Source organism: Carassius auratus, chromosome 47 (genome assembly GCF_003368295.1).
Source record: "Carassius auratus strain Wakin chromosome 47, ASM336829v1, whole genome shotgun sequence".
Lineage (NCBI taxonomy): Eukaryota > Metazoa > Chordata > Actinopteri > Cypriniformes > Cyprinidae > Carassius > Carassius auratus.
This window is the reverse complement of record NC_039289.1, coordinates 14,959,431-14,974,879: the sequence shown is the minus strand read 5'-3', so window position 1 is coordinate 14,974,879 and position 15,449 is coordinate 14,959,431. Positions and strand designations below refer to the sequence as shown.

General features: G+C 39.1%; 1 protein-coding gene across 1 annotated transcript in view; it reads right to left on the bottom strand.

The window, feature by feature from the left end:
- Positions 1-15,449, bottom strand: part of LOC113065207 (inactive tyrosine-protein kinase 7-like) — a 39,771-nt gene that overhangs the window by 22,792 nt on the left and 1,530 nt on the right. The window contains exons 2-3 of the mRNA XM_026236465.1: positions 2,167-2,463; positions 926-1,028 (exon numbers count right to left, since the gene is read on the bottom strand). Coding sequence (XP_026092250.1) covers positions 926-1,028; positions 2,167-2,463 — 400 coding nt within the window. The remainder of the gene's footprint in view (positions 1-925; positions 1,029-2,166; positions 2,464-15,449) is intronic.

The window sequence follows — 15,449 nt, the reverse complement described above, 5'->3', positions numbered from 1 at the left end:
CCACAAGTGGATTGCAAATCAGTGCAAAGATGATCACAATCCCTTTCTCCATACAATTTGTTGGTACATTGTAAAAAATCGTTGCTATATGAATAAGTATGTAAGCACAGAATTTGGGAATATTAGAGTTATTCGGGCATGGCAGATGCGAGTGTTTGTTCAACGCATTGCAAGTGTGTGTGTTGTTATTCGGGTAGCTAGATAAACATTGCATAGCCCTTAAGCAAAAGGTGTCAAAACCTGCTTGTGGAGAGCCACTGTCCTGCAGAATGTATCTGCAACCTGTCCCAACACACCAGCCTGGAAGTTTCTAGTAATCTGGAATGACTTGATTAGCTCATTCATATATGATTAATTAGGACTGGATCTGAACTTTGCAGTATAGTGACCATTCAGGAGCAGAGTTGGGCACCCGTGCCTTAAACAGAAAGTGTAAGTCCATTGTTCACATTTCACTCTGGCACAGACATCAGCATTGTCCAATTCTTTCCTAGTCCATAGTCCAAAATCACCCCATACTTGTCCACAGACAAAAGCAAAAAGGTCCATTAGGTATCCATCTAGAGCTAGGGTGTCCAAACCTGTTTCTGGAGGGCCACTGTCCTGAACCAGCTAATTAAAGTCTTCAGGCTCACTAGGAACTTCCAGATCAGTGTGTTAGAGCTGGCTGGAGCTAAAATCTGCAGCACGTGGGTCTCCGTGGAGAAGGATTGGACACCACTGATCTAGAGTATACTATTTTGTGACAGACAGAGCAAAATCTGGAATGTGAAGTATACCTTGACGTTCATGACAAGAACACAAGGTGCTCTGCATTATGAACTGCAATACTCAATGAGGTGAAAATGAGCTGGTGTAGCTAAATGCACCCAATCCATAGCATGCTTCTTATCGAAGGCTAGGAATCAGACATGCGATTCCTCACCGTGGGTGTCCGTCTATGTTGCACCGTAGTACCACTTGAGAGGAGCTCTGAATCTCTGCCTCTGATTCTGGACTCTTCAGACTCACCATGCCACTTTCCAACCCTGTAAGACAGACATGTTAAAGACTAACAGTTTGATGATCAGGAGATGGCTTGTTGAACCCCCTTGTTGAAACCCTCTGCGCTCATTGTCAAAAACAAACTCCCCCATTCACAATCTGGTCATGCTTTGTGCCCACCGCGAAAATAGGCCACTCAGTTCAGCTGACCTTAACTTTTATCTGACACAAGCAGCCGGACACTGCATTTCAACCTATTAATCTTGGCATTGGGCAGAAAGGAGTGCTTTGTCTGGCTTCCACTGCTGGCTCAAAATAACCTTCTCTCACGCGGGCGTTGTTTAGCTTGCTGTAGTCGCAATGGGGGTAAAGTTGGTTAGGAAGAGCCAATGGGCTAGAGGTTGACTGATTGATCGGCCAGCCAATTAATCAGACAATTTTTGGCATTTTTTAAATAAATCTGCATTGGTCGATTGTGCTGCAAATTAGGCTGATTTATAGGCAGGTGCACTGGCAGCTAAGCGTTGTTGTGGTACTCCCTCTGAGGAGTTCTCACACTCTGCAGCAGAGTCTTGTTCACACACAGCTTCAGCTAATGGCAAAGGCAACACAGCCCATCTCGAAAGTGGAATTGCATTTACCCTATTACAATTGATGCCGGCAAGTTATCATATTCATAGGTGCAACAAGTCATTCGCAAGTGAAAGTAAAAACACGTTCAATTCAGACAAAACTTCTGGGCTGATTATAACATGCACGTTATCTTTCCTTGTGAAATGTGTGTGTAGGTCTGACAATATCCTCCACGACGTTTTCACTTAAGCAGTTAGGAGCAGCAGGCTGAGTAATATGTGTGAAATCTTTTATTTTTGTTATCACTATAGCCATTTGACTTATAGCAGTGTCCGGTGTTTCCTATAAATCAAGTTATTTGTGACAGCTCATCACTATATCAAAACTGACTGCCACAAATAGGTTTTCCAAAAGGATTGTATTTTGTTGAATAAAATGAGTGCTTCACGCTTCAAAATTAAATGCAGTTTTATATTGTTTTGCCCTGATTTCTAAATATCGGCATCAGAATCGGCCAGTGAAAAACCCATATAGATCAACCTCTAGCAAACACCAGGAGTTTGACTTGTTCAGACTCAAAGAGAGGGGATATTTTGAGCCTACACTCACATTTGATGTTGAACGAGGCTTCCCCAGTTTGGTATTCTTCACCAGTGCTGTTCTTTGAGGCAAAGCACTGGAAGTGTCCCGAGTCAAGCGTTCGGTCAATGGCGGTGAATTTCAGGTTGCCTCCTTCCAGGAATCGTCTCTCTGAATTAGTGACCTTCTCACCGTTGTGTTTCCAGGAGTAGATGACACCTTGAGGGTCATTTACTTCACACCGCAGAATGGCACTGCGCCCATGCAAGGCATCCTGGGATTTTGGCTCCTTGGTGAAAGAGAATGAGGCGGCTTGCACCAGGATCACTGTTAGGAGAAGAAAACAAAGCACAGGCATGAGGAAAGATAACCTAAAGATCTAATCTAGCAGATCAGTGCCAGCGCTTACAGGTCCAGACGGACAACTTGTGATCTTGATTAGTAAAATGCTGAAATGCAGGTGAAGGAATGTAGCTTTGAGAAAAAGCAGAACACCCCCTCACGCCTCCCTCAGACTCTCAGTTCGTTCTTTGTTTTCATCCAGCTGGAACCAAGGCCAGGTGCCCAGGTGTGCTTCAGACAGACAGACCCAGCCCCACTAGACGAGACGAGAAATGGACCTTTTATCGCTGACCAGTCTCTCAGACTCAAACAATAAACTTAACCATTATGTATTTGAGTAAAACTATTGGCACTGGCTTCTTTAGATCAAAGTGTGGCTATAGCATGAAAAAAAGACCTGAATTGTATTCTACTGAAATACAGTTTACTGAAGTTAAGCATGCAAGACGAGTACATGAATACCTGTATGATACATCATGGACCAAGAGTGCAAAAAGTGGTAATTAACATTACCTTAATTCATTTGGACAACATTATTTCATAGTGTGGATTGATAGGATGTTATAATGAGTTGCTAATGAGAGCTTGTGTTGGAAGTTCCTATGTGCTTGCATGATGATGTTGAAGGTTGCCAGGATGTTGCTATTAGGTTGATAATGTGTTTTTAGAGGGGGAATGCAGTTTTTGGATGATGTAGTCAGATATTATGGTATTTTTTTATAAAAATGTTGCCCAGGTCTATCACAAACAAATAGTTGGCTAAATTGAGACTGATCAGTTGCAGGACTAAATTAAATTAAATTAAATTAACAGACGCTTTTATCCAAAGTGACTTACAGTGCATTCAGGCTATCAATTTTTACTTATCATGTGTTCCCGGGGAATCGAACCCCCAACCTAGCACTTGATGGCGCGGTGCTTTACCAATTGAGCTACAGGAACACTAGTAGCAATATAATTGAATGAAACCTTTCAAAGCCAAAAAACTTACTACAGAATCAATCAACAAAGGCTGTTCAGAAGTACACTGAGCACATAGCTTATTTAACATAAAGAGTACCCAGTTCCTGGGTTATATAAAATCAGATGCAACTGATTGGTTTAGTCAGGGAGACACTTGTGAACAATACTAAGGTTCATGCTTGCTTGCTGACAAAAACACCAGAAAAGATCTTCAAACGCAAATTATCGTTTTATATCACTGCTGTAAAAACAGCATTCCAGCGTGCCAACTTTTACATCTCAACATGAAAGAGGCGGCCTTGTGAATGACAGGCATCTACAGGGTCTAATCTTTGGCACCTCTGCCCTTTCTCTACCCCACTGAGCGAGGCTCTGAAGACTGTCCATTCAGGCAGACAGACAGACAGTAGTCAGTCCCGCTCCAGCGAGCACAGCTCGTGCTGGGAGAGGACCAGCATGCACTGGGAATGGGAAATGAAGCCCAGATTCCCCACCGAGCAGAGTAAAACACGCTCAATAGACAGCTGATATCAGTGACTGAGTTTGACCCATAAAGAGCTGTTTCATGAGTGTAGCTGAACGTTTGAGGAGGTAAAGAAAGGTTGCACCTGTCAGGACCAAGATAACTTGTCTTTAATTCACTTTGGCATGATGTCAATGTCACATCAGCCTATTAAACCCAGTTTTTCACATCCATCTGCTGCTGTCATCTCCACCTGCACCTGTGTCAGTAGATTAAGCTTAAGACCTGGTCATGCATTGATCTTCAGGTCCAGGTGTAGCCTACTCAATTTCATTAGTGATGTTCAAAATGTTGCACAGTTTTATATGGTCAGCATACTCTGTGTCTTGGGTTCCTCTCCCATCAGCAGAGCTGGGTAGTGACTGATTACATGGATTACGTCAGGTTAAGATCTGAGATTTTAAGGTAAGAAGTTAATAATTAAGTAACACATGACATGCAGCTAAACAAATAGTTCAGGTTTTTTACTAAGTGTTTTATTTTGATTGTTGTTTCTTAAATGATTTACTTTCATTTGATATTTTTATGTTTTAATTGTTAGAGTTTCATTAAACTTACAAACCCACTGCAATTTCTCAATGAACCCGAGTTTTTAATGGACTTTATGGTGTTAATAACAGCGAATGCATTTTCTTGCTCTTTGTATTTCTATATCACTTTCGTACAAGATTATCATATTTCAATCAGTGTGACTAAGTGTGATTGAGTTTTGTCAAAACTATTTAAAAAGTAGTCATTTAATTTGGAATGATTGACAGACACCAAACATTATAAGACAAATATTTGTAGTCTTTACCAGTGGCTAAGAAATCTTTTGTGTTTTTTATTTATGTGGTTATGATTACGCCAGCAAAGCATGCACACCCACAGAACTCTTGACAAAAGCTAATCACCAAATACTACATGTAAACGGTCTCATTGTTTCCCCTCATGCAGACAGCAGTCATTACGTCTGTATTCTGAGGTCAGAAGCATGTCGGTACAAGCAAGTCTCCAGGATACAAGATCTTCTTACTTTCTCCATGAGCCTGACACTATGAGATCTCTATTGTCCTTAAACAGCTAAATCGGTCAGCTTCTCCAGACATTATACATAACAGCTGACGTTTACTAGCTTTGTGGAGAACTACCTTACTACTACAGCATTACAGAAATATCCTGAACTCAATGCAAGTTCATCTCTATGGACAACATTCAAGACATTCATTACAATAGATTTCATCTTGTCCCTCAGTTACAGTCGAAGCCTTTGGGGTAAGGGTACTTGAAGGTTTCAAAGCATTCACTGGAGAAGACTTTTGTTTAGATGCTTTCTTTCTAATGAACTACGTTTTAAAATTCATTCCTACACAAGATCTCATTCCATCCACTCCAATACTTTTTTTTTTAATAAACTGTTGTTTGCTTTTACAAACTGAAGGCCACAGCAAAGTAGCCTAGAGCCAGGCACTGATGTGTTCCTCCATCTGTAGCAGCTCAGTCCTGCCACAAAGCCTCACTAATACACAGGAAAACAAACCACTAACACAAATAAACACAGATGTATATCCCTCCTTATGCACATTCTCCCATCTCAGGCCTGGTCAGAGAAACAGTCTATCTGCGGCTCTGCGTGACCAGAAGACCTTGTCCGTTAGCGCCCGTATGACCATAAGGCAGAATTAAGTCACCACTCAACACCAGCCACACAGCTGCGCTGACCATCAAGACACAATCCCACTGACCGTGACCGGCCACAATCAAACGCTTTAAATAACGCAGGATAAAGAAACTCCAAATGTAGATTACAGTACAAGTGCATGGTTAAAACGATGGGAAGATATCTACAGTTCAAACCACAAGAGACTCACACTGTGTCTACGCTGGGTTATTATAGTTAACTGAAATATATTAAAATATCAAAAAAGAAAAAAAAAGTTATAATTATTATTGTTTTATTTTATTTAGTTCTAAAATGTACTAAAATGAAACTAAAACTGACACTAATGACAAATGCATAACAAAATTACAAAAATTTCAACAAATTTACATTTCTAAACTTTTAATCAAAGTCAGGTTATGATTACTAGTGTACCGGATACGATACTTTTATTTTATTATCATTATTATTATTATTATATAATATTAGGGTCCAAAAACAACAGTAATTAATTAGGAGACAAAAGGGACCACTTGTTAGTTTGTGATAAAAAAAAAAACAACAGCATCTGAATATCGAAGCACAAATATCATAATCACCGTATAAAGCATCATATTTATGACACAATACCTGCTATATCATTTTTTGGCCAAATCATGCAGCCATACTTGACTCATAAAATCATTCTGACAATTTGTAAAATATATATATATTTTTTTATGTTACTTAAGCATAAACTTTAGCTCAAATTTATGCAAATGAGCATTGATATGAGGCATAAATTATCCAATGGGAGTGCAGACAGTGACCAAACCAAAAGCACAATGATTTTCCAGCGATTGCAGAGAGGTTTAACTCACAAACAGGATCTGTGCACAATTCTGACATTTTCTGGTAAAAGACGGCAAATTAAACCTAGAGCACTACACTGTTCAGGTAAGCGCTAATAATCAAATCAGCCAAACAAAAATGGGACAGAAGACACTCGATGAGAGAGGTTACATGCCAAAAATTTACCATTAATTTTAAAAGCAGAACTCTCATCAAAATACATTTTTATTTGTAATAAGCATCAATTCATGTCCAAATAAGGGTGTCCAGAGTTTTAAATTAAACCATTTATCCATGTTGTGTTTATTTGCTGACAATTATTTAAGTTCTGAAAAGCCAAAACACCAATACCCACATGACTTTCATTGGCCCTGATGAGAACAGGATGTTTTGGGGCAGGAGCGCTAGCCTGGCTGAAGCTGCTCTCCACTTCCTGGATTCCTGTGGAGGAATTTGAATTTTTTGGGGACAAAGATTCCATTCATGCCATCTCTACAACTAACAAGCCAGGAGAGAACCAGGAGAGGAACCTGATTGGTTGAAGAACATATAAACTTATGTACATACTAGGCTTGCTCACAAAACCTCTCCAAAGAGCACGGGTTGTGCTCCAACACTATCAAACTCTGTTCAAACTGGCTTCCTTCAACACACAAACCTCAAGATACTGGATGGACCTAGACATTCGGCAGCAACAGTCAGTTTCTGACAACTTTGTAGACATAAAACATACACTAGCCTACCTTAAGAACCAAAATCTCAGCAAATGTCAGTCATCCTCACAAGCACAAATAAAACCCCCAAAATGGTAACTGTAATTAAACCATGGCAGCCACAAATGGACCATGGTTTTGCAAACCACAGTGTAACCATGGTGTCTGTAGTAAAACTACACTTTTACTATATTAAAACCACGGTTAATTTTTGTACCACCTTCACAATGGGCCTTTAATGCCGGGATCGTCTCGGAGCTGAACTTTATAAGTCGCTTCTGCGGTCGAACTCCAATAGCTACGCCGCTGGAAAATCAGAAAACCACTAATCAGCCAGTATCAGAGTCATGACGGCTTTTCCAATTAAACAAGTGAGGGATAATGTACAGTCATCAACACTAAATAAACACCGTCCCACAGTTCAGCCGAACGCGCCATTTTCGGATCACAATAAAGTACTCCAGAGAGACCCGAGGGAGTCGAATTTCCATTCTAGACACCAATTCTGTCTCAACGCTGGGTAGATTCCTTACAAACGGAAATCCATTACTGATTACAGATAACATGATGAAAACTGTAGTTAGTAATGCAGTCCGGGTTATTCAATTTAGGTCATGCATTCTGACTACTTTTTGATTAAACTTACTAATAAAAGTACATTAATAATATAAAAAAGCAAGGAAAAAATATGTAACCATGTAATCCATAAAAATGAACTTTAATTTGATTCTAAACATTATAAATGTAATATAATCTAATAATGAGTACTTGACTTGAGTCTGATTACGTAAGGCGCAACTAAAAGCACAGCCGGTATGCTAGGGAGGATGAGTTTGAAAGAGCCGTTGATTTATAAGTCCTACATATGAAACAAAGCCCATTAGGGTGGTGGACTGAGACCGTACGGTAATTTTAGACACGCCACCCACAGATGTTGAGACAGTAAAGTAGAGGAGCGACACATGAAGAGAGCCACCTGATGAACTCCACCTGTCCTCTTAAAACACAAGCCCTTTAATTGGGTTGTTAATCTGAGCTGAAAGCATGAGAACGGCCTGTTTGGAAACGTGAGCGCTGAGGGTCAGCCCACGAAAAATAGCAGGGGAAAGAAACGGACACTTAAAATTCATGAGATAATGTTTTAGACTTTTTCGCTGACACTGAAGCAAAAATGTTGCGAGGTGCAATGGTCACATACTCATATAATTCACATATTATATACAGTTGCATCGCGTGAAGCAGGATTTTGTACCAAAAAGGTTTCATTGTAGCCACATAAACAGAAAACAAAGCAGTTTGCACGAGCAGCTTGAACTCTTCAGGAAATCTGCTAAACTACTGACTGAAATGACCTGCAATGTGACGTGACTTTCATTGTGAATGTTTGGTGAAATGTCAACACCCCTTTAGACGTAAAATAAAATGACATGTAATTGAGCAATAAGTTTGTCAGTGGCCGATGCCAACAATAGTCAAAATAACACTGATGAAATGATAGTAAAGTGATAGTAATATAAGAATATTTATTTTACATCAAATGTTAGTTAATATATGATAACAGCATGAATTGTGCCCTATCCAAATCCCAAGAGAAAACACCCTATTTAACAAGTTGGTGACTTCATATGAATTTATATGATTTGATAGAGCTAATAATAAAGGTGCACCTCACCCCTAAACTTAACCCTCTGTAAGCCATAAACATATGACAATCGACAAATTCGCAACCAATTTGCCAAAACATAGAATACTGTCATTCTGGATAAATTGAGAATCAGGATTTTTGTTTCAAATAGAGATCACGATTCTCCTGCCATTCTGACCTCTATATACAGTATGATTCAATGTCTCGTTCTCAAATACTTCACTTGTCTCATTACTGAATGAAGCAGTGCTTTCGACAAATCCCTTGAATGAATGATTCAATGACTAAGACACTTTTTAATAGTCACTTGTCGCCACCTGTGAAAACAAACTTGTGAAACAATGCAATCAACACAAACTGAATTTGAAGCGCCAATTACTTTCGAAAGGTTTTATCTTTTAATGAATAATCGTGCATCTGTTATGTGGTCAGAAGATCTAGAAACTGCCACTAGCTGATAGTTAAACCTCAAATAATGGCCAAATAACATCTAATAAACAAATAAACAATGGTCTATCAGTAAAATAAATGAATTATGTTTTTAATATGTACATATTTTCCTATCAATAGTCACAGAATTGATGAAAAGGAACATTTTAGCATTGATCACAAACATCTAACCACAAGATCTAGCTTCAGGCATAACTAGTATTTGGCGTTTAGTGGTTTCTCTCCATGAGGGAAACTAGACGCAAATGCATGTTAGCCCTAAAACGTCCCGCCTTTGACCCCAAAGCAGGGAGATCTGCAAGACGCTCCATCATCAGTTGAATAGGTGGAAGACTCCTTTCATGCAGGAGGGAAGCTGTTTGTGCAGCTGTTCTCGCATCACAGTCGTCATATCGTCCCCTGACGCGGCTCAACAGCTGCCACTGTTAGGATCATAACATGCAACCAGATGGAGGAGCAGTGCCGGCTGAAGGACGGGGTGGGGTCCACCAAACAGCCGGAAGGGACCACAGAGGAATTCGATTTCAGAGCATTAGCACACATCATGCCCATTTGGTATTGAGGGAGTGTCACAACAGGAATTTGCTTATGTGCAATTATTTACTGGACAAACTATATTGAGAGTGCATATTAAAAGAGTTTAAACGGGATTTCAAGTCGAGACAATGAGACAAATTTTCTCAAAACAGATCAATGATGGAAATCTTTCCTTACATTAGCATTGAATGAATTGTTAAAACACTTAAAATATTGGGCCAAACTGCAACTAATGGCCAAGAATGGTCCGGATTTTAATTCTTTTAATGAGGTCTTTCTTTTTCATTCTGATTCGAGGACAGTGACAGCGTTTGGAGCGTGAAACCCGTGACACAGTTTGTATTGTGCTCCATTCACTGTTCACTGCTCTTCACAGGGAGGTCTGAAGGGTCAAAGTGAGCCTCCACACTTGTGGAAACCCAACACCTTCCGTCATTAGCAGGGCCAGAAGAAAAGCTCAGGCTCCTCTGTGTTTACATGAGTGATGATGGGTGGTGAGCTTGGGGGGGGGGGGGGGTCGCCGGGGTTCAAACCAGCAGAGCCCTGGAAATAACAAACACCGCGTTTATAGGCATTGTGTGGACAACTCGTGGAGCAGCCTGTATTCTGAAGGCTCAGTGGCATATAAAGATGTCCATAATAAAGAAAGAGGAAAACAAATCTAATATTTAAAGTGCATCACGTAAAACCAATAATTTTTTTTTTTATACCTTTAGACAGATGGACGGAGGGACAATTTTGCGTGAACTATTTCCCAGTACCATTTAAAGTGTTGCATTCGCACCGACAGTGTGTCCTGGGACGTGATGTAAACCGGTCGACAGCGATGTCATTTGTGTGCGGCGTTCAACAACATAAACAAAGAAGAACAACGTTAACAACAGGAGGATGGAGGACGCTGTGATCGGAGCTGTGTTTTTGTTGTGTCACACAGGTTTCACAATAATGAACATGAAATGTCTACATTTAAATAAAGCGACTGAAAGAACAGAAAGGAGGACTAAGAGCCTCCATCAACAACTGGCAGTGCTACATTTGCTACAAGTGCCTGCACTTCAGCGTCCGTCCATTTATCGCTGTTCATCACACTTGCAAAATAAACTGAACAGAAGTTGCACATATAGCATTTGTAATGTGTGTATATATATATATATATATATATATATATATAGATAGATAGATAGATAGATAGATAGATAGATAGATAGATAGATAGATAGAACATGTGTGTTTAATTTGAGTCCAAGTTCATGACTAAGCACTTGTTCAGGGGATGTGGTCCCGTCCTGGGGGTCAGATACTACAGGACGTCCCGCAGCCCCCTGTGACCTCCACGTGTTTGCCGTATGAGACCGTGAACATGACGCCATTAGCCATTCTCTGACATTACAGGAGCACGAGGAGACATTCACACACTCAAACTCTAAACAACAGGAGCGTGTGACGAGTGATTCAGGAGACGCCATGGAGCCCTAATACTAACAGATCTGGTTTATCACACGAGACACACTACAACAAACAGCCAAACGCTAAAATAAACCACAACTCCAGAGCTAGAGGATGAAAGAAAATGTTTTTTTCCGTTCTGAATGTCAAACTAAACAAACTTCTGGATTAAACATGACCTAAATGATCCTGAAGTCCCGTTCATTATTGATCTGAAGATTTGCTCCTGTGCATAAGAGGGGAGAAAGCAGCACACGGCACCATCTGAGGAATACACACACATTTTCCTCATTAAATATCATCTGGGGGGAAGGAGGGGAATGCAGCTAAATACAGGATGGGGGAAGGGCCAGCCAATGTAACGTAAAGCACATGCACTTCTTGTAATCGCTCTCATTCTCCTATCAGAGCTAACAAGAACTACTCGCGCTCCCAAGAGCTCGCCAGAATTCACCAGTCCACTTCACCCACACTCAAACCCCTCCATCTTCTAGCCTAAAACCTAATGTAAGCACTAAATAAATAAAAAATAACATATACACACACACACACAGTACTGGGGAAATTACTTTAACAAGTAATGCATTACATTATTCATGAAAAAGTAACTGCTTTATTTCGTGACTTTTTATGGAAAGTGAGTTACGTTACTTTTGCTGTACTTTTTGTCACCTGGGCTGAGCTTGCTTATTTGGTTTTTTATCACAAAGAAACCACAACTTATATTTTTGGCAGCTGTAAAGACCCTTTCACAATAAATAAATGGGAAAAAGTAATGTGCATTACTTATCTGAAAAAGTCACTCAAAAATTGCATTAAAAATGTAAGATTAATACATTACTTTAGTAGTTCCTTGAAAGAGTAATCTGATTATGTTATTTGTAATGTGTGAAGAGTTGTTGTTTTTTTCAACTAACGCTAACAAAGATTAATACAGTAACAAATGTCTTGCTCATTGCTAATATAAGATAACATATGAAAGTTCATTAATATAGAACTTTAATGTAAAGTGTTACCATGTTTTCACATTAATGCATGAAAACTGGCTTAATTGTAATAAAATAACGGTCATATTGTATTAAACTCTGTAGAATTGCATGAAATTGTAATGGCTGCAAACACATGCCGTAATTTCTTTCCCGTATTTTATTTTTACACTTTGGTATGGAATATGACTGTTTTCATCCAAAATCCAGAACATTAGCTATGAATATTCTGCGGATCAGGAAAACCAGTTTTATTTTTATAACTTATTACGTATATGGTTTATGGAAACTTTCACATATGCATCACAAGCAGATAATTGCATCTGGTCAAACAAAGTTCCCCGATGATGGAATTATGGTTTTGAAGAACAGCTTGTGAAAACCTTTAGCAGACCACTGGAGAAACCTGGCTAAGCCTTGGCGTAACCCTCGACTCGAATGCTTTACAGCAGAGGAGACGGCTGCTTCTGTGATTGGGTGTTGGGCGGACGGATGGAGACGGCAGGTAAAGACTTAATTCATTCTCATTTACACTACTTCAGATGAATTACCATTTTAAACACCTCTATGAGTGAGATAAAATCACTTGGTGACCTTGAAAAGTTACGTCCAATTTTTCAACTTCTGCAATGTCAAACCAGTAAACAGAGTAAAATTTAATAAAATGTGCAACAATACCAAGAAAAATCCAAAAACTTGAATTCCAAGCTTCACTAAAAAAAACTTACCTCATCAACAGCTCGAATAAAACAAGCTTTACATTCAATTTATACATTTATCATTTTTTACTGACTTTGATTATTCTATTCTTTTTTCAGCGTCAGTTCTAATCATAATTACCAAACATTCGATCATTTTCAGAATTTTTACATTTTAAACAGAGCTATCTAATCTCATGGGAACACAAGCGCAAGATTATGATAAAAGCCAGCCGGGCTCACGTTTCTGAAACCGGCTCAAAGATAAACGCGTCCCTGCTTTTTAGGCCAAGACCTCAGCATTTGATCAGAGCCGTTCAGAGCGGCTTTAAGGCATCTCAGAGGCTGCTGTTCCAGAAGTTAATTAAGAAAGAGATCAAACAGGCACGCTGTCAGCTGCCCCCATCTGATTCACTGTGGCCGGACGCCAAACACTGGGGATACGGAGAAGTTTAATCAGAATCACACCAGTCGAGACATGCTTGACATGGCCTCCACCGAGTTTATTCAAGGTGATGCAGGAGCACTTCTCATCAAAAACGGTGTTATATCATAGTGTTGATGGTTTTACTAGGATTCTATAAACTGGTAAGATCTTTTTCACCTTGCAAACAAATGACAATGAGTGACATCACAAAAGTCTTCACCTCCTCAGCAAGTGTGAACTTCCTTGAAGACCTGTGTGATCTCAACAATAGTGGCGTTTTACATTCAAAACCAGCCTCAGACGCTGAACTGTGAAGAGTGTCTTCTCAGAGTGTCAGCAGCCGAATGTTACAGAGCCAAAAGTGTGGAGTTCAGCTCTTCTCTTCCACTTGATAAAACAAAACAGCTCTCAAAAACAAAAACTGATTCGATAATTGGCAACAGGTGGCAATGCCATCTTGACCTGACGTTTACTTTAAGTATGCAGTCATGCTTTAACAAGAAAACATCATCAATCATTCATTTAAAAACAAAAGGTCCCTTGAAAACAATCTCCACCTCCACAAAACAAGACATTTGGCGGAAAGAGAACAAAGCCCACTTTAAAGACATTAAGGACATTTTGAATTAAACCTTCTCAATAACACAAATGTAATCAAAACAATAATATCAACAGCTGAACAGGCTACTACTTAAACTGTAAATGTGTTAAGTATGCATACAATTAGTTTATAATTATAAGTACTGAATTCACCCTAATCTAGTCTGATTTAAATAAACATTGCATCTAAACTGGGTGATTATTTTGCATTACAAGAACCCAAGAGAATATTGCCAAGAAAATATTCTTAATTAAAAAGTAAAAAATCTAATAGTCCAACACATTTTGAAGTTGAAGTTTGACTAGGATATGTTCATTGTGTGTTCATTTTAGTAGTTTAACTTTAAAAATAATGCATTATACAGTCCTTCTCTGCATGAGAGACTACGAAACGCCAAAAATATAAAAGTAATTATGGCCAAAAGTCCAGCAGCGAGAGCCAAACTACTCTAAACTACAGAGCAACAACAGAAGTCTTGTGAATATTTCTGAGCAAAGATCAATTCGCTTAAAGAGCTGTGTTTGGTTAAATCCTTCAAGTCGATTCTGACAAAAACACACAAAAACATAAAACTATAAAACTCAGACAAAATTACAATACAAGGTCTCAAGTCTTCTCATTTATAATTAATGAGACATTGTTTCCCCTTTTTTCCTGTCAGACTAACATTTAAAAAGACCATGAAGTGAATGATTATGATAATATGATCACAACAACAAAACAAACGAGAATATCAGATATGTTATGTAAAATCATCTAATCCAGTGAAACACAGCATCTGTGATGATATACCTAAAACATAACCGAATACTCTGATAGTCACAGGGTCACAGCGGGGGGGGATCTCTTCCCAGACTGTCTGTGATTAGCATATTAAAGACAGGAGATGTGCCCTCAAGTACCTGTGAAACCTCTCTACCCTCCACCTTTTATCTTTAAAGTCTTCATGCAAATGCAGTTCTTCCATGGGCCCGGGGCCGTCCCGCACTCCCACAACAACAAAGCGATCTCTAACAGTCAAACACAGAATTTCTGCTACACTCCTAAAAACGTTCTTTTTTGTTGTCAATGGTTCCATGAAGAACCTTAAACATTCATGAAACTACAAAAGGTTCTTTATAGTAGAACGTTTTTTGTTGATTATTAAAATTAAGATTATTAAAAAAAAATATTTTAGGAAATTATCACTGAAAGCTTATGTGGGAACCAAAAATGGTTCTTCACTGTGCAGAACCCGTATTCAACACTATTAGTTTTAAGAGTATAATCAAAGAATCCTAATGGGAACTTTGGCTGTGTTCCAATATAGCACAAAATTAACAGTAGACCTTTTTAGAAAGCATAGTTGGAGTCAAACCAATAAAGTTGGTCCCTGTGGGACATCAAAAAGACTTCAGAAATCCCTCAGGATTTTAAAACTGGAGTTCTGTCCAAGTAGCAAGACTTATATATGCAAGATCTAAAAAACGAAAACGAATCTAGATGAAAGTGATGTCGTGGTATTGAGAGCGC